Here is a 20,359-nt window from a genome sequence, read left to right on the forward strand (position 1 = left end):
CTCTTCTTCTTCTTCTTAAAGTGCCTATCCATTCTGGATGTTGGCGATCAACAGAGCAATTTGAGCTTTACTGGCTACTACTTGAGACAGCCCTCCAGGGGACATCGAGAACCAAGTTTCTAGGTTCTGAAGACAGGAGATTCTTTGCCTGCCAGGTCCCCTCTTCCCGAATACTTTTCCCCGGATTATCAGTAGAAGCTGCATGTATCAGTCACTAATTCTCATGATATGACCGAAAAATTCCAACTTTCTCTTCTTTATGTTTTTAACAACCTCGACGTCTTTGCGGAGTTTCTCGAGAACTTTTTTGTTGGTTACACGGTCAATCCAGGAAATTCTGAGAATACGTCAGTACAAGCACATTTCGAAGGCCTCCAAATTTTTGAAGAAGCTTCAGTCAACGTCCACGATTCAGCGCCATATAAAAGCAGAGAGAATATAACATCTGAGTAGTCTTAACTTGGTGTTTAAGTTTAAGTCTCTACTCCTGAACATTGACTCTGGTGTTTAATAATTTATGGCAAGCTGCTCTGACATATGGCCAGTTAGACCTCACATATTCCATAACACATCGCTGGTGAAGGTTAATAACTCTTAATTAAGACAAATACTGTGTTTTGAACCTCAATGCTGCACCCCATCTTAGAATTCTAGAATAAGTCTGTTAGTTAAGACACAAGTTTAATATTAAAAGGTATTTTGGTACTGAAAGGGTTCGTGGTACGATCCTAAGGTATTTTGGTATTGAAAGGGTTCATGGTACGATCCCAACTGCTGCAGCCAATACCCAGTCATCACAAGAAATGAGTAGAACTAACATTCAAATGTATATATGTCGAACAATGGACAATGTTCAAAATTAGTGTGATGTTGAAATGAACACAAAGACAGCAAGAACTGGTAACAAATATAAGAGACTTTAAATTGAATGCTAGAACTACATTCGCTTCAGTAGATACAAACTAATTAATGTAGGAAATGTGTCGACATCTGCAAACATATCGTCTCTATGTATGTCTGTCTCCTGAAATGATATAATCATTCTGAAAGACCGAAGATGTGCCCTTGAAAACAGTGGCTGCCTCTAAGTGGTCACTCAGGAGAGGATCATAATCTTCTAGCAGTTGCGAAGATTCTATATAGTTGCCTCTATCAAGGAGTGATTCATATTTACAATAACCTCTAAATGGCAACAGACAACCCTTTCAATCATCTAAACATTTCTCCATTATATTTTTTATTTTTTGTGAAGTTATGAGGTTAGGAGAGGCACCTCAAATAGAAATATTTAGACTTTCTTCAAGCAGCAAGCATGGCCATCTAGGCAGTTTTTTCAGATTATTCCAAGCCATTAACCATGGGTAATGCAGCAAAACATAAAATTCCTGGAGTACATTTCTTTACTTGTCCTTACATACATTCTTAAGGCTGGGTGAAGGTGGGCTGAGTCTCCCATATTCTATTATTTTCATTTTCTTCTTAACAACGGTTTCTTCTAAAAATATCTTTAATAACATTTTTATCTACTTCCCACAAACTCACTCTTTAGTACCAAAAAGTATAAGGATAACAAAAATAATATTCTTAAAACAAAGGGGCTAATTTGCCATCATTACAAGAATCTTTTGTGAAAGGAGAAGTACCTGGACACAACACAGCTCAACTGAGTCACAGTCGTTCTGTGCTTAAACGGCAAATTCTCTTTTTTTCTTCTCTGAAGCAAGCATGAATGCGAAGGCTGGAACCTCTGGTCTAGTGATGAAACATTCTGCTCCTCTAGTGCATGAAAATGTGATCAAATGGTGTAGCAGTCAGGCTGCATAATTGATAGCCACATTCAAGCAAACAGTAAAGATTGTATGGAAAGCAGACGAGAAAACATCACGTATTCCTCAAATTTTAGCAGACTGGTAGCACACTACTAGCCACACAACTGAAAACAATAACCATTACCCTTTTCATATTTATTTAATAAGGTTTCAATACATGATATGATCTGAAAACAGACGTCTAGTTTGGTGTACTCATTGCATATCTATACTTATTTTATGCTATTGCTTTGAAAGTGGATTAAGAATTTAGCATCATCCAGAGAATGTGCAAGGTTTTATCATTGAAAAAACTTTGTCTTGGCTCTCATACCAGTCGCATGTCAGATCATCCTGGAGATTTGTGGTGGGCAAAGTGGCACTGGAGCAGTTTCTCTCAAAGTTATTTGGCTTTAATATAACACACAAACTTTAGTGGCAGTAACGAACTTCCTTGCTTTGATTAAATTGTTACATTTTACTGGCAAATACATAATGCACATAAATACAACACATATACATAATGCACATAAATACAACACATATAAAAATAAGAGAATGGGTGTGTATGCTCTTCCTTAGCACCAGATTATGGAAAGAATCAGGCGCGTTTGCAGGTCGAGCAATTTACTCTGGGTGAGAGCTAGTAAACTAACACGAAGTTCGAATACTGCTCTACCACCACGACACGGGAGGGAGGGAAAGGTAAAAAAAAAAGAAAAGGCAAGAGTTTAGCTGAAGCTGTCTTTTATATTCTCTTCAAATTCAAACACAGAATTAAAGAAGGCAGAAAGACAGCAGAAAATGCCTTAAACTTTAACGGTTAGGTTAGAAATCTTCAAAGCACCGTAATGGCTGCAGAGAAGCAGCTAAACTAAATGGTTGGGCCAAACAGCAGGTGTTTCCAACTGTTCTTGCCACCAGAGTGCTCTCGGAAACAGTCAGCAGTGTGGCAGGATACTATTGCCAACGTAAGACACTAAGTTGGGTATTACGGTTTCAAAACGCTGGGTCCGACAGGTTTACCAAGATTTCATATGTCCTTGCTGCCTTTACGAACAAGGCGATGATGAAGGCAGCTAGGACCACTTAAACCTTGGTAAGCTTCTTCCACACTGCACGGCGCTACAACTCAGAGGAGAGCAACCAAAGCCACCAAGATTTTCGTCTCTATCTATTACGAAGTCACTAAATATCTCCGTGATAGAGTCGAACGGACTCTTGACGTACAAAGAAATATTTTGAAGCCTAGTCGATTCCAACAACGTGTGGGAAGACACTACCTGAAATAGGATATTGTAATAATGTAATCGTAGAATGCCGTGCTGTACAATTTGATACTAATTTGTCTAAATTGTTTTATAGCAATATACTGAGCACCAACAGGTGACTGAAACATTTATTAACAAGTTAAACAGCATTATAGACTACCTTTTCAAACCGAAAACGGAATTTGTTTCTGTGGGGATATAAATGTTGACTATCTCTCTGAAAGCTGCCGTAAGCAATGTCTAAATTCTCTTTCAGTAACATTTAATCTTAATAGCTCCAACTCTGCCGTTGTTAATATTTTTGTAGATAGTTTCAGGTTATAACTCATTTCAATTAAACCGGTAATAAATGGGCTGTCTGATCATGATGCTCAGCTATTAGTTATAAAAAGCATAAACGTATTTCTAACTTTCGCAATGATAAAAAGGTAACTGGAGTGATAAATGAAGTCACTTTATAAATGAATTTATACGAATCGGTAGTGAAGACTGGAAATTAATACTCAGTGATCGTGATATAGATTCAAAGTTCAGTTCTTTTCTAAACATCTTTTTAATCATATTTGAAAAAAGTTTTGCTACTGAGACAGAAAAAATTGTCTGAAACCAATGTATGGATAACTAAAGGCATCAAAACATCGTGCAAATATAAGCAAGCTCTTTACTTAAATAGTGGGACCAGTAATATCAACACAACTAATTACTTTTAAAATCAAAACTAACAAAGTTTTAACCTGAAACTAACATAACCTAAATTTTATACCATAATAGCATGTTTCCTGTTACAGAGCAATAGTTATGTCACTATAAAGTACTCACTCTACCATTTCAGTGCCCCACGTAAAGATGTGTATTTCCCTTTTCATCTCATTAATGCGGATAAAAGTATAACAGCCTTGCAACGAATATACTATATGCCTCTTGTATGAGTATGACCATCAGCTTCCTTCATTCCCTTGCTATCACTCGCATCCTGCATTCCGATTCACTGGTTGGTTTATTCCTTTGCCAACCATAGCTTTTGAATTTTGGGTCCAAGACAACTTGTAAATATCTTAAAGAGTATGAAAGAAATATCAGAAATATTCTTGCAGTTAATGACCACGTTTACCCGTTCTTGTTTTTGAGGTTTATTTACTTTTTGTAAGCCTATCAAACTTTTTCAATTGAACTAACTCACCTAACCTGCCATGAAGTTGGAATTTCACACATATTGACTTACTAGTAACACACACCATTTTAACTTACCTCATGCAATTAGTCACCAAATTGTAAAGATTCGTACAGAATCGTTGGAAGCATCAGGAAGAACAGGACAGGCTTGATGAAAATTAGGAAGTTTTAAGGTTATGAATCCACAACTGTTAACCTTGCTCATTCACGAATACCACCCTGGTATTCAACAGGAACACCAATTTAAATGCAAATTAAATTAAAACACTGACATTTCGTCGTTAAAAACCAATCGTGTCATTCAGAATCGCATAAATGTGTTTTTTAATTACAAGAAAGCATGATGAGGTGTTAAGCAGAACGAAAGAGGAGGGCATGACAGAGATCTATGTACCAATACAACACATTTTGAAGGTGTTGTGATAAAGTTCCTTGCAATTTTAGCTGCTGAATAAGACAGTAATGCAACTACATTCATGAACCCCCATTTCTCAATGTAGGAGCCTGGATGGAATGGGCATGATGGATAACTGGGATTCCATTCATGAAAAGAGCAGGAATTTTCTCATCAACAACATCCAGGCCAGCTCTGCAGTCCACCCAATCTCCTATTCAGTCCTTGAGTTCCTTTTCACAATGTATATCACCTGGAGAATGAAGCTGATCACTCACTTAAATCTTGCTGAGACAACCTCAAACCATGATTCTTATGCAAAGAGAAATTTACATTCATATTGACCTTATGCGTGGGAAACTGAAGACGCAATGAAGTTCTTGGCTAATCAAATCCTAATTTATTTTCGAATATGAATCTTATTCCTACCACACCAAATCTAGAATCTTCTTCTTAGAATGTCTTCTTGGATAGAGTTTTGATTCTATAAATTTGTATTTAGACCTCTCATTGTACCAAAGGAAACATCACAGTACAAAATGTTATTTTAAAGTTATAGAGAGACAAAGTCTCAGTTTTAAACTCTGTGTATTAGAATGCTGATTGTTTCTTCCTACTGTAAACATCTTTTGGCAATATTCAACATGATTAGGAAAACAACAAAAGCTGCACTGTTCAACACCTAGAATGTTTGCTGCAGGTTCCAGTCATGTCCCTGTTATTCTCCCAATGTAAATGTGATTGAAACAGGCATGTGGGAAATTTGCTTTTTAATTGTCTGCACAATTGGAGAGGAAGAACATTGATTTCAGTTTTAAAGAATATGTCCTCCACTCTTTGGCTGGAAATAGTGATTTCTCAAATGCAACTCGTAGTCTCCTGCACTTGACTGGTTAAGTGGATATATTAACAGGTGGTATTTTAAACGTCTGTAATCTGCAAAGATGCCTCATGCAAGATAACCCGACTACATGAAAGTCATTGAGGATACTTTATATGAAAGTTTGTACATAAAATGGTACTGTAAAAATATATGGAGGAAAAGGTAAGCTCTTTTACGACACAAATTATTGGCAAGTGCATCATTAAGCACTTATATAATTCTTCTGAAATATAACAATAGGATGTCTTCTAGATCAGTGTTTTGGGTAACTTATGCAGATAATTAGAAATGACCAAATAGTTGGTTCTTCTTAATTGTATGCATCAAACATAATGATTGTGTTTTTTTCTTAAAGGAAACCCAAAAAATTATTATAAACATAGGGTTGCAACCACTTGATTAGTGAGACTTGGAAGCATCAGTAAATCAAATGAGACAAGTAAAACAGCTTATTAAAAGCACATTCATTTTTGTACTTAAGCATAGTTTAACAGCATCTTAACTTTTAAAAAGACTCCCCCCCCCCCCAATTCTTTTTCTGAAAATGCTGCTTCTTCCATTGAGTGCATAAATGACCACTGATGCACCAAGAATTCCTGATAGTAGTGCAATGAAAAATTCCAGTCATATGTGCTACTGTTGTCCCAGCCACTGAATCAAATGCCAAAGGTAGTAATTCATGTTGACTCTTTCCAACAAAATTATGCCGTTCAGATTCCCCCACAGGTAGGAGGTGGTAGATGTGAAATCGGGCCACAGAGGCCACACAGTCAATTTGGTTTATCTCATCCATCAATGTGTGTGATGAGAGGCCAGAAGCCACTTTATGTTGCAGGTAAAATGAACAGGAGCTGAGCCTTGCGTAAACCACAGTTTTTTACACTGTCAATGGTACAGCCAATAGTATTCAAGGTAATTCTACTGAAAATGTACATAAGACACCCTAAGAGTTTTAACACTAACTCTTAATGTGATCGCCAATTATTCCCATCCAGATATTACTTTCGAACTGATGCTTCATTGCTGCAGCCTCTCACAAGGCACCTGTGACCATTTGTTTATACGAGATTCATCTTGGATTGATTTTAGGAGTAGATCACAATCCTTAATTGAAATGCATGCACATATATTATCTATTGCAGGTGTCAGGCAATTAATCTGCATTTATTCTTCATATTATTGTGTCATGACACATAATTAATTTCATCGCCTGGCGTATGAATGCATCTGGAGTATGAAAAACTTGGCATCAAGACAAACTCTTTGTTGCCAGTATGAAGACGCACTTAAAGTTCTCAAGGTGGGAACAACTGCAAAGGCCATGTTCACGTTGAAAAAGCAGCAACACAGAGTTAAAACTCTTAGCTGTGAAAGACTGTACTGGAATTACTGTAATTTCATCAAAACATTATTTAATTATGGTATAACAGCAGACAACATTGCAGTATTATGACACCTTTTGCAGTGTCCATTCATTATTACCATCAAGATATCAGTCATAGATTTCACTGCATTTTGGTATCTAATGACCAGAAACTCTTCAGATCTTTCTAGAGGGAACAAAGCGAAACACTTAGTATCATTATATCAAGTTCCTCCATCCAGAGGTCTGCTTCTGCCATCAACACCTTCCAAGAACTATAAAATTGCAACACTTAAGTAGAGGTAAAATGAATACAGAGAGATATTTACTGTATACCAATCTTAATATAAAAAATACCTGCTCACTTGAAGCATCTAAGAGCTAACCCACAAAGTCATTTACTGACAGAATGGTAAGTGAGTACTTAGGAACAAAAGATCACTGGAACTACTGCCCTCTTAATTACATTTCTGCTGTGTTCTGTTTCAGCAAGTATTGTTTGCTTCTCGAGCATTGTTTATTACGAGAAGTGCATTCATTTTATGTAAGGTGTTCTTTTGTATTAACTCGCATGTTCCTGAGTGTCAGCAGCAGTTTCTTTGCAGTTATTCAACCCATCATGTGTCTGCCTCTGCCTTCACTACTTGTGATCGGCGCAACTTTTGCCCCTCTTGATAATCCTTCATACCACGATATATTGGAAACAATTCCTTTTAAAGAATGATTCCCTTAACATTGTAGTTTTGTTTCCAGGTTTTCCACCCATTCCCTTTGTGTTCCTGAGGAAGCCAAAACACGGTGCCATAGGAAATAAAGCATGTTGCCTCAACTACAGTAATTTGCTGACAGTTGGAGTGGATTGAAAATTGCAAAGGAACTGATTCTGAATGTTTTGCGTCTTAGTCTGATGGATGCAGCCTGTGAAGAATGGAGTTCTAACTGCAATAGTTTTCCTACAAGTATTTAGTAATGTCACATAATTGTCTTCATTGCTGCATAATACTGCGACAGTCAACTGATGACATACACACAGATATAAGAATATATTTTGGAAAAACTTACAAATTATAAAAATGGTTAAACATGTAGCTGTTTATCCAATAATCTGTTTATATTCAAGTGTATGTTTCAATGGTAAATATCATTTATTGTACAAAATTAAAATAAATATAAAATTGGTTATGTTACAAGCTCAATTCCAATAAACGGAAGGAGCCAAAACTTCAGAATTGCCGAGAATTTCTTCTTCAGTGCGATCCATTAGCCTTCAAGCCTGGATTGATGTAAGAGCATGCCTGCAATACCAATAACAAAATTAAAAAATTAGCAAGTAAATTCAAATGTACTGGAACTTACCTAATATGATGTTGATAAGATAATAAAGTATGTCTTATTAAAAGAAGGTGATAAAATGTAAACAGTAAAGTAACGCTGCTCTTCTTTCAAGCGCTTAGTACGTAGATACAGTGCTGCCACTGTATATGTGATGCATTAACACACTAAGAGCTAGCTGACAGTCAGCCTTTCTAATAACACTGCAACAAGGCTGTCTCCTTCAAAAATCAGGGTGTAGAATAAGGCATGGGATGAAGGAAACAAGAAAGAAACAAAGAAAGGACACCTGCCATTGTGTTAAATAAAAACAGATGTCTTAATTAAGAGATTATGATAATGGGACTATGTACCAAAAAATTTTAAGGCAATGAAAATTAATTTTGTACATGCTCTGTTCATCTCATTTTGTATTCTGAGAGTCATCAACCAGAAATTACGTCTTTGGGATGCTGTGATTCAGAAGCAACTTTCACTCTGTGAACAATTGACTTACAGACCTACATCTCAAAATTCTTTGAGTTACCTTACTTCAGTTCACTGCAGATGATTGCGAGTCATTTATCTCAATGTCCTGCTACTCCATGTTAAAATTTCCCACTTAACTCTGCAGTGTTTGTTGTTACAGGAGTTTAATAAAGTTTTGAAATTTAATTTCTGCTGTTTCCTTCTTTCTTTCTTTAGTTTACTATATTCAAAGAGACAAAGCACTGAAACATTTTGGTTCATTCTGTATTAACCAATTTTTGTGATCTAAATTGGTAATAATATATGCACTTATATTTGTTTCTATTTTGGCCCATAATAAACTAACTCCGTGGAACAGTCTCCTTCCTGAGAAACTAATATTAGATCAGCTAATAAAAATGCTTTGCTTTTATGAAACCTGAAAATTCTTCATTCTGTTCGTAAGTCAGCCACTGGACCCTATCCTCAGCACATGAATTCAATCCACCCCACCCACCCAAACTAAAAGTGACGGGATGTCAAGAGCAAGGAATGTCTTTTGGGAATGTGAAGATGTCAGTTACAATAAAACAATACACATTCACACACGCAAATACTAGCCAAGGCCTTAGGACAAACACAACATCATTATGTTTTAAGACCGTAAAAGCATTATAGTTGGTATAGTGCAACATTTGGCACTGCTAATAAACCTTATTGCTATGCAAATCATAACAGAACTTCAGACAAATCACTTTCCCTCACCTCGTTGTTGCCACTCTTATCGCCTGGCGACAGAAATGACACCTTGTCCTCTCCAAGATGTTTAATGTCACTGACGCCCTCCCACTCAAAATCCAGAGAATGTGGCATCCGTAACTGCCTTTTTGACACGTCGCCCCAGTTTATGCCCTGTAGGACGAAGCACAAACATTACTAATATGTACCAGAATACTAATTGCAAAGTAAAACTTGGTATAGTAGAAGTGAGAGCACCACATTTTAAAAGATTCTTTAGTTGTGCTGAAAGTACAAGGATATTGAAATACATGCTTGAGTTTGGCTACAAATTTTAGTCCGTAATTCAATTTATTTCAAAATATTGCACTTACCGGGAGAGAGATTAGACACACAGTCATGCAGTCAAGGTTTTAAGTAAATTGTTGGCAATTTTATAGAAAGTACTGAGAGTCCTAAAATACTGATGAGACAGCAGTACATTATCCACCGTGATAGTAAACCTTTTACTGTGATATTGCTATGCACTCAGTCTTAGGCATGTGGCATCTGTTACAAGCAAGTCGTTCTGCTCGGGATGTACATCACAATTTTTGCTGACTGAAGATTTAAAGAATCAAATTGTCTAGAAACAGCGTCAATAAACTCAAACTGTGTGGATCTTCCCACTGTTGTTAATTTGCTTAGGCACAGTTTAGAACTTAAAAGTGTACATACACCCTATTGTATATAACAGATATGGTAAAAGAACTCACGTCAAAAAATGGATGTTCTTTGATTTCTTGAGCTCCGCGTTTCCCTCCACCTAAGCGAAGTCTTGGATTCTTCTTCAACATTCTTTCAATAAGGTCAACTTCACAGTCCAAGAACCACAAAGGTATGTCAGGCTTGTCATGCAATATTTTGCTGCAAGAGAGAGGTTCATTCTTATATTTGCCTTAAAAGACTGTACTTGTTAAACATGCTTTCACAATTAATGTTTGTAATGCTTCTCAAAGCTGCCATAAGTGGCCTAGACAATGTCTGATTTTCATGTAAATCTCTGACATAGGTCATGCAAGAGATAAGGAAAATGGTCAATGTTAAACGTTGTAAGCGTTCAGCTTCTGGAACCCTTCCTATCTGTCCCTTACATTCAGTCTCTGACCAGCACAAATTTCCTTCGTTAAAGATTGTGGTCATAGTTGGAACTGCATTTGGTTCCTCCGCCTATGGTTAATTCTCCTCAGGTTTCAAGCGTGTACACCAATTTTACTCTCATGACAACAGACGGTCATCCATTAACAATGACCTAATTTGTACTGAAATGTGTTCAAAGGAAAATGATGTTCACAGCAAACACATACATCAGAACTCTTTCCAAATGCAAAATACTTACCAACAAAGTGCTGAATCATTTTGATGTTCATCATATTCAAAGGGCCTGTGCCCGACCATCATTACAAATGCAGTGACTCCAACACTCCACCAGTCCACTTCCTGCAACAATTAAAATTACAGGTATTAGCTGCAATCAGACATTTCTGTTTCACCACACTCTTATACATTTTCGACAAGGTTCTCCACAAACAGAAAATTTGTGGTTAGAGTGAATTGTTTCTTAGTTTCTTGCCTCCAGGATAATGTGTAACATTCCTAAGTTTGATAATGATTTTCCTTCCTTTACCTACTTCTTACAGCTATCAGTTTGATTCTTAGCCAGCCAGAGATTGTGATGAATTTTTTTGTGGTTTTCTTTGAGTGCTCAGTCAGAACCTTGTAAAAACACGTTATTAAACACTGCTTACAACTGACATTATACAGCTACATAAATGACATCAACAGTCAAATCCAGAAAATTATCCAAAGCCATTAAAACCCATTCAGAGTTTATCAAACTGCTATAGAAGAGGACAGACAAAAAAGGCAAAGGAAACAGGAACATTTTTCTATAGTTTTGCAATGAAAACACCTAGAAATGTTCTATGTTCGCTTCATATCTTCCGAACTGCCGTCCTCCAACAATACTGTTTACTGCAACAAGTTTTCACAAATATTTCTTTGTGTTTCAGGTCAAGTCCTTTTTTCATTCAGAGAGTGAGCATGTAACGCATCCCAATTCAATGTGAACCGAGAGGCAGGGGAATATGAACTAATTTCATTTGAGAAGTTCATATGAGCAAGTTTTTAATTCGTGCTGCTTTAGTTTCCATCTTTGCACAAGATGTGCTACACTCACAGTTGTTAAAATGGCATCTTAAGCAGAGGAATCCCTCGCCGCCCACCTTGGAAGAAGAGTGTCCTATTGACACGCTGTTGCAACAAGACAGAATTCCTCCACATTTTTACAAGTAACTGATAGAGTCTTGAATCGAAAGTTTTCAGAGAATTTTATTGGCAAGGGTGGGAATATGACTTGGCCACGTTGTGTACATGAACTTCATCCCCTTATAGGATTCTTTTGGGGGTACATCAGGATGTTGTGCAGTGCCAACAGTGGCTTCCACTTTGTTAGAATTGGCTACAGTCAACCCTGAATTCCTTGTTGTGAGGACTGACATGAAATGGAATACATCTCACGTGTACACCCAGAATATTTTGTTTTTGAATCTCATCCTTTACATGAGTCATTGAAGTAGCCGCCACCAAATTACATACTACGTGGTCACAGCAAAAGTCTACGACATTGCAACAATGAACACTGGAGCCCAGGCAAGTAAAGACAGCTGAGAACTCGATATGTAGCAAAACTAACAATGCCGTACTGGTAACTTGGAGCTGTGAGCCAAAGAACATGAAGTATTTCCATGGCTTTGAAGCTTGAAGTTTGGTGATGGCTACACCATTTTTCTTTCTGTTTTTGGGTGTAACACGACACAGGGAGACACTTAAAGCTACTTTCATGCTGAGTCACATAAGGAAAAAAGTCTAAACAACACTTATTTTCAATTTCAGTGACTGGCTAGTACTTGGCTTTCAAATTCCTTTATATGACAAAAATGCATGTCATCATGCCAGATGCCAGGCAGCTGACTGCACCGCACTGTATCGACTAGTTTATGCACGTGTCCTTACAAATTCCATGAAGTTACTGCTTGTGGCTCCAAACCCTCAGATTATTATAATGTGTTTTCTTGTTAGTTTACATTAATCACGCGTTAGGTTCAGTTACATAAAACCAAGAGCTCATTATTATCATACTGTTAATGGACAAGAAACTTACATAGCTGTAGCCTTCGCCGATGAATATCTCTGGCGCCATGTACTGACTTGTGCCACACTGCGAATACGCACGATCACCCTGAAGATGGAAACAACAATTTTAGTAACTGTGACAGGAATTTGGGGCACAAAACAACTACAAAGTGTCTGGTAACAGAGAAGAAAATTGATCATATCAAAAAGTGAAGACCACCACTGGACACAGTCCTGAGCGACTTCCATTCACCTCCTGCCTTCAAAATACATTTCAGTAACATCCCTCTTAATGCTATGCTTCTTTTCCTTAATGGTTTCTGAAGCTGCCTTTTTCCAAGAAACATTTTGCAGCATTTCTTCTCTACCTACACGTCCAACCTACTGTACGTAATATCCTTTAACTGCGACACTACTCAGTAGCCTGTATGTGCCACAAAATTTATCATCAACTATTATTTACACTAAGGACCCCAGGGTCCACCAAGGACTGTAGTGTGAAATAAAGAAGACTTATAACTTTCAGTATCCAGTATTACCCTTTTTTTGAAAGTAAGGCACATGTTTAAGCTTCTTAGACCTCTAATGCTGGGTATCCTAGACAAGATATTAATGGCTTCTGAATAGAATAACAGCAATTACTTACCAAACTTCAGGAGAGATTATACTCGTACACTTCAAGTTTATCCCGTAAAAGTCACAGGCCTTGCGACATCTTTTAGTTACACTATACTTAAACACACACTGGTCAAATTTAAGGCACCTGAAACATGTCGACTCTTTATGGGTCTTGTACTTTGACTTCCCTCAAATAAAGGGCACTGCCTGATGGACAGCGGTCCACTTAGCGCTTGCATCCACAGCTCATGTGTCTTTGTACGTACACTGAACAGAAGATAAGGTGGATATAATATTTACCTCTTCAGAGCAGACAAACTGTTTGCACAGGCCATAATCCGCAACAGCAATGTGGCCTTGGATGTCCACCAATATATTTTCTGGTTTTAGGTCGCGGTGTATGACTCTAAGCTGAAAGAAACAAATTAACAAATAAATTCCTTGTACAGAATGGATAAAATATGGTATATTTTGCATTCTTATTGTGGTAGTGAAATGCAGTATCAGTATTTTGCTTTTCTGCTACATATCACCTGAACTAAGCTGTCATATTTATTACTGTTATTGATAAAATTAAATACCAAACTGAACTGTAGCTGTGGCTTCAACCATGATTATGAGTGAGGATCTACCTTGTTTCTTATGTGCACAGGGTTGGCATGAAGGTGTTTGAGGCGCTAGAGAAGCTTCACCTTTACCATCACCACCCAAACCATTTAATTTATTTTCAAAAGTAATATCGTACATTAGCCTGAGTGACGATTGTACATTTTTATTTCAGATTTTGTTCATATCATAAGAGTCAAGAATACAATACTGAATGTAATACATTGGCATTGTCCTGCACTTTACACAAAATATGTACAGAAACAGACACATTAGAATTTGGAGCGTACGAAGGAAACGAGTAGAAAGAGAACAAGAAACTAACAAAAGTGAAACGGAACTTGTTAGAGCATGGGTTGTCATTAATCCCATATGCAAATATAAGAACTCGAATGAGTCAAAGGGGGATGTTCTACAGAATATTCAATTGTATGCTCCATTTTTATGTTATTAATTTTTAGTTATCAGTTTTTGTTCAGATGATGAACCTGGGCAACTTTCCCTGCTTCAACAGTGGAGTTTACAGAGTCTGGGACTTCACAGAAAGGGGTAAATGGAAATGTCAGTATCCAGACGGACAGTACACTATTAAAATAATTCTCGTTCAGTTTCTCAATTCAAGGCGAGGGAAGGGGGGCTCTTCTAGCTTCTCGAGGAGTGGCACAGATGGAGGCCATCACGGAAAGCGAGAACTACAGAACTGCAGCTAATGTGATATAAAACTTTCTGGATTCAAATGCCAAACATCCGACCAGTCAAAGTTCTTTAATTAATGAAAAGACTTCCAGAAATTAGATAATGATGGTCTGAGTTAAGAAAGTCCTAGTTGACAAATTCTTTACTGTGCGTGGTTGAAGCTAATGGTGTTACAGCCGCTTCTTACCACGAGGTAATTAGCTGAGATAATGAACAAAATGCAGACAGGACTGGTGAAAGACACATAGCTATCAATATGGTGCCTAGTGTGGTCTGTTGCCACACTCCTGCCAGTGATCAAGTTCTTCTCAGGCACACCCCAAGTTATCACAGTTTTTGGAGAGTACAGATTGCCTAATGGGACCACGCAACCGCATACTGTTATGCTAAAAGTGAATAACATACAAGTTCCATGGCAGCCAATCACAGTACAGAAGAAAACTGTTGTTGACCTCATAAACATGACAATGCTAATCAAATGTGCCCCTATAAGAGCTGAAAGAATTATTCATAGGAAATAAGCTACAATTACTATACTTTCTTAGTATTTCAGACTTTTCCCACAGAAATCGTAAATGATTGGTATGCAGTGAATAAATCACGCATTGAAATTCTGTAGCCACACAATCAATCAAGCACTTTCAGGTTTTATAGTACCTTCTTACACATTTGATTGCAGAGAACTGCAGTTGGACTGTTTGCCTACCTTATGCAGATACTCCACAGCCTCAATGATTTCTGCCAGGTACATTCTTGATTCATCAACTGTAAACATTCCTCCCAACTCCCACAACAGATCAAACAGGTTGCCACCTGCATAATAGTCTGGAACAATAATAACAAAACTTAGTTACCATAAGGACACTCACTGCTACCAGAGGACAGTGCAAACTACTGTGCTGTATATTCAGTTAGAAAACAGTGTTACTGCCAAATGACGCTCTCCACAAGACTGAAAGATAGTTCACCCTTCACACGATGTTTTCAGTCAAGATAAATATTACTCCTACCCTTCTTCCTATGGTCCACATGGTGGTCACTGTCCGTGCTGTGTTATAAAAACATTTAACTGGCAGTGGAATTTATTTTTACAGGCCTACTATGTACACTGTCCACTCCTCTGTAAACATGACTCACAGAAGATGAACAGAACAAATATGTGTCAATACCACGATACACAGCACTTGTTAGTCGAAATGTATGTGGGACGTGACAAACATTAGTCAGTGGGAGACTTTCACATGCATACAGCTTGTCTCTCTGAGCAGCGAACTGAACTGACCTAGAAGACGCGACATTTAGCTACATGCATTCCACAAACCATTGCCCTTAGAAAAAAATATTTCTACCCTTAAAGCAGTCCGTGTGAAATCTGTTATAATGGACTAGTTACAAATGACCCGACTTACGTACTGAATTCCACACAAGCCAAGCGATACTTAAAATACAAGGATGGGACAGAACACTAGAAAGCTTCAAAAATAATGCAAAACTAAGCATCAGTATCGATTTTATGACAAAAAATTATTAAAATTGTACAATGAAACCACTGTTAATAGGACCACATTAATGACTGTGATGATTAATCATTCATATAAGTACAATAATCTCCAAAAGAATTATCATGCCTTTTTAATCTGCTCCCAACAATTATTCTGTGATTCATAATGGATTGATAGTGGGTGAAATTGATTTCAGTGTGTCAATACTGACAACCTGAAACATGTATCTGACTGTAACACTTTACTTCAGAGTCATTTGATCAGCAGGATTCTTCCAGTTTAGGTGGTTATCAATTTTCAGACTGCAGAATTTTACTTTTGCGCATAGTGGTGAATTATTTGTTACAAATTTTATTAAATTTTTCCTAAATTTAGGTTTGGGGTGGTTTGTTTGCTGTGAACTGTATTGTTCACTCCACGTCTCAAATGTACTCACCTTGTACGAGGCACAAGTTCGATTGTGTCTCAAATGAATAATATAGCCCAACCATGAATGGAGCCTCCAGGCCCTTCTCGAGTAACTCTCGTTCGGTACGATATTGCTGGCGGAAAGCCTCACAAGACATAATTTCGTTAATGTCTTGCGTCTTTAAAGCATATTTAGTGCCATCATCTACGCCGCCGACCTTCCGCACTAGGTATACTTTTCCATAACCTGGAACAGCACGCAATCATGTTTCCTGTTACTATGTCCTCAACAAGGGCTCTGATATTTGTAGACCCTCTCTCTTCACTAAGCATGAATTCTGTAAAACGTTGTGTGTGCAATATCAAGCCTTCGTGACTAAAGGTAATATTTTTCGATACACGTTCTGCACAGGCCCATTATCCAAGAAGCAGTTAAACCACTCGCCACCAGTGTCGTCGTTCTGAAAGATCAGAGCCCGAATCTTAAGTAGCTTCTATAAATGGCCGTGTCGGGTGACACAAACAGAAAGAAATCCCACTTAGCTCTGCGATATTTTCTATGTGTAATAATACATCATATATAATCAGAATTATTTTTGTTAAACACTTACTCCTATAATGTTTATGCTTTGAATCTTCTTTGGAGGGTCACTGACCCAGTCACACCAATTTCATGCAACAATCTGATTAATCAATATTCAACCATAAAGAAATGTTGTTCAAGAGCGTACGGTCTACAGCATTTTTAGTAATTTCTAATTTTCAGCTTGAAAATGTTAAAGGAAAAAAGGTACAATATGTATCGCCATCTATTGGTCATTTATCAACGGTGATCGTGAAATATTTTAGTAGAGCGTTATCACAACAGAAAATTAAAATATCAATTACATCAAAGGAAGAAGCGGGTTATTTCTGAATGTGGGTTCCCTCCTCTGGCCCTGTACCTTTAGTAGGGGCTCGATTTCCACTAACAACATTTCGCAGATGACATTCAAGAAGAATGTCAATCATCGGTCATCAGAAAGAGAAAAGTGTCGTTGACAGAAAATTTTGATTGCCTTAGGCTCGGCAGAACAAAATCCCGAGCTATTTGCAACCATCTTCTTGAAGCAATAAACGTTCTCAGATATTCTGACGCTTAATTTTATGGAACATTATTAATCAAGACTTGGCTCTGAGTTTAGATCCTACAACACTTGTTCATATTAGCAAATGTCTGAATGGAGTAACTCTTGTAACTGACGTCTAAAATATTCATTGTGAGTGTTCCTAGACGGAGGTTAAGCTCCATTCTTTCCACTTACATTGCTGTTGTCTCAGCTGATTTACTGCTACTGGAGCGGTTCACAAAATCAGGGCCATATTTTCTAAGCAGAGAAATCCACAGTTAATTTGCGAAGTTTTTACTACAAGAAATCGTACTTGCCTCCTGTCCCCAGAAGTTGGAGCGGCTCGAAGTCTTTGAGCCTCGGAAGGTCGGCCTCATGTAATCTGCCTTGGTCAGCGCCCTGGCCGCTGCAGTCCTCGTCCCAGTTCTCACTGCAGTCCTCGTCCCAATTCTCACTGGAGGCTGGCGCCAATTCCTGGTGGTGGCAGCCACGAAAGCTCTGAATCTGCTGTTTCAGATCCTCGTTTTCGGCCATGATATTTGAGACTACCTGAATCAGTCCGTTTATGGTTCCGTGCGTGATTCTCATCTCAATCACGTGTTGATTCTCTAAGTCCTTGACTTTTGCTCTTAGATCCTCTACGTCTCTGTTCCTCTCACGAAGGTCGCTCAGTTCTTTCTCCATGCGAGCAAAATGATTTAATATCATAAACAAAGGTTCTGCTAATATTTGGTCTCCACACTTTTCTTTCTTTCCAGCACCAATCAGGTCGTCTATCAATGTCTCAACGTTCTCCATGGTCCTCAGGCACCTGAAGTCAAAAAAGATACATCTTATTACCTTCCAATGCTATTATAGCATCAGTGCCCTTTAAATTCAACACGAAATTCGAATACAGATTTATACTACGTATTCTTATATTTATATTATTAATATTTTGCTCTTTGACCGATCGATTAGTCTGTTATTATTATTTTTATTTAGTGTTCTGTCTGACGACAGGTCCATATGAACAGGATCCTTCCATACTTTTCTCGGACTGGGACCTGTTCATATACGTTCTTGGCAGATGATCCAGAAGTGGTTTGCCATTGCCTTCTTCTGTGTGTGAATGGAGTAATTGTTGGGATGCCACGGAGGAAAACTCCGTGTTGCCTAGACCACGGCCTTGCCCAACACAAGTTATAAATTCGGGCACCGCCGGGAATCGAACCCGAGACCCCAGGATTACAAGGCCAGCGTTCTAACCGCTAGACCACCGTGGCGTCTGTTGTTATACTAAAAATTAATCCAAGGATAAGATATTTTGTATGTTTTATTCATCCTTGGACGCACTGCAGGATAAATCGGATTAAAGGAACGTTTCCTTTGCTTTCGGTGAAAGCAACTACGATTTCAATTCCCAGAAACAGAATTTACGTTCCTTCAGTTAACATGAAGATTTTATACTTGTCAGTTGATTCGTCATCGTTTCAAACTCAAAAGCAACAAGCTACTAAGCTTCGTTGCTCCGCACTGAACTTCAAGAAGAACTTCACAGTTTTCACGAAACTTCGAACCGAGTGCGAGTTCCTACACGAGTTAACGCTTCATTCCGTGTTTAAGGGTTACTCTGTAAGCAGCGACTATTCGGAATTCTTAAATATTCTTTGGACCATCTTCGGATTAAAAGAGCTACGAATTTTTTACTATTGCTGTAGAAATTGAACTATTTACCATAAATGCAGACAGTATTTGGAGCACAACAACAACAATGTTTAACAATTGCATACCAATCCTCACGATGAAACAGGAAATTACAAATAAAAATTCAATAGCCAATTACAGATGCAGCACGCGAGACGAACACAACAATCAAGTTGAAAAGGTTACAAAGAAAGAGATGACCAAACAACACACGAGTGCATAGGACGTTAATGCACAAATAAAAATGTTTGTAATAATAATTTAAATAAATCAAATAAAATAGAATTTCGTAAAATGTGATTACGGGAAGCCATCTTCCTTACAAACACGTGCACGTCCCAGCAGACAACATCAGCAGTTGATGAGCGTCCAGCAAAAGGACTATTTTTAATCGAAGGGCTGCAACTGATTCAGATTCCGAGCAGGAATGCGGAGACCGGCAGCTTCCAGAAGGGAAGAACTTTCGTAAGAGACAGCGCGTCACTGCAATAACCCTTCTCACAATTGTAAATGATAACCTGTACATGTAATGAGCAATAATATTAAAAAGGAAACCCTTGGCTCACCTTTGTGGATAGCAGGAGACCTCGATGTCCACAGGCAGCAAAGGTTGAATCATAATTTAAATATTAATCGAGCGAGTGCAAGACACTGTCACAAAATCGTTACTAAATCGTAGAACGTAAATCCACGAGTTATTCCGAAAGTTATTTGCTAACTAAGGCAACACAAAAGTATCTCGTTCTCGAAGCACTTAATCCAAAACCTCTTCGAAGCACAATTCGAACCAGAGTGACGAAAGCCGATTGTTGCCTGCTATTTATACCAACATAACCTGTGACGCAACAGTCAGTAGAGGGAGTGCAATACGGTTCACTCATGCGTGCATAAGGACAGAGAAATGAACCTTATGGCATGCCAGCTGAGATTGTTGCACGTGTTCGGATTTTATAAGAACACCCGCGTTTCATATTTACACATTCTTTGTAGTTAAAGAAATACAAATTGGATTACTCCAAGTTATAATTTGTAAGAAATCAAAAATTAATATTAAATATTTTAGGTGTAAAAGGAAATCAATTTAAAAATAATGAAACGAGGCTTGAAATAAATTTTGCAGTTTAATTTGCACTTGTTTAAAAATAACGTCG

At 37.8% G+C, this 20,359-nt stretch overlaps 1 protein-coding gene and 1 long non-coding RNA gene across 2 annotated transcripts; one reads left to right on the forward strand and one right to left on the reverse strand.

Moving 5' to 3' along the window:
- The first annotated feature begins 2,772 nt into the window (after nucleotides 1–2,772).
- Nucleotides 2,773–9,109, forward strand: LOC147874374 (uncharacterized). The gene is made up of 2 exons (XR_015534289.1): nucleotides 2,773–2,907; nucleotides 7,646–9,109. It is a non-coding gene; the product is annotated as an uncharacterized LOC147874374 (long non-coding RNA).
- On the reverse strand, nucleotides 8,015–19,909 carry LOC147874375 (serine/threonine-protein kinase Sgk2-like). The gene is made up of 10 exons (XM_087345480.1): nucleotides 19,775–19,909; nucleotides 17,840–18,333; nucleotides 16,442–16,660; nucleotides 15,210–15,328; nucleotides 13,502–13,612; nucleotides 12,612–12,689; nucleotides 10,788–10,888; nucleotides 10,165–10,315; nucleotides 9,437–9,583; nucleotides 8,015–8,187 (listed from the first exon to the last, which is right to left on the reverse strand). Exons 1-10 carry the CDS (start codon nucleotides 19,825–19,827, stop codon nucleotides 8,140–8,142), a joined length of 1,521 nt encoding a protein of 506 aa, XP_087201606.1. The 5' UTR covers nucleotides 19,828–19,909; the 3' UTR covers nucleotides 8,015–8,139.
- Between the last annotated feature and the right edge of the window lie 450 nt (nucleotides 19,910–20,359).

This window comes from Zootermopsis nevadensis, unplaced genomic scaffold (genome assembly GCF_977971745.1).
Source record: "Zootermopsis nevadensis isolate Lab colony 2312 unplaced genomic scaffold, Znev_1.0 Znev_ptg000009l, whole genome shotgun sequence".
In the NCBI taxonomy this organism is placed as follows: domain Eukaryota; kingdom Metazoa; phylum Arthropoda; class Insecta; order Blattodea; family Termopsidae; genus Zootermopsis; species Zootermopsis nevadensis.

Coding starts and splice junctions, on each gene's coding strand:
- LOC147874375 (XM_087345480.1), bottom strand. CDS start 19,827: ATGATTCAACCTTTGCTGCCTGTGGACATCGAGGTCTCCTGCTATCCA. Junction 18,334..19,774: donor GTCTCCTGCTATCCACAAAG/GTGAGCCAAGGG, acceptor TTTTGACTTCAG/GTGCCTGAGGACCATGGAGA. Junction 9,584..10,164: donor AAGAACATCCATTTTTTGAC/GTGAGTTCTTTT, acceptor TTCGTCCTACAG/GGCATAAACTGGGGCGACGT.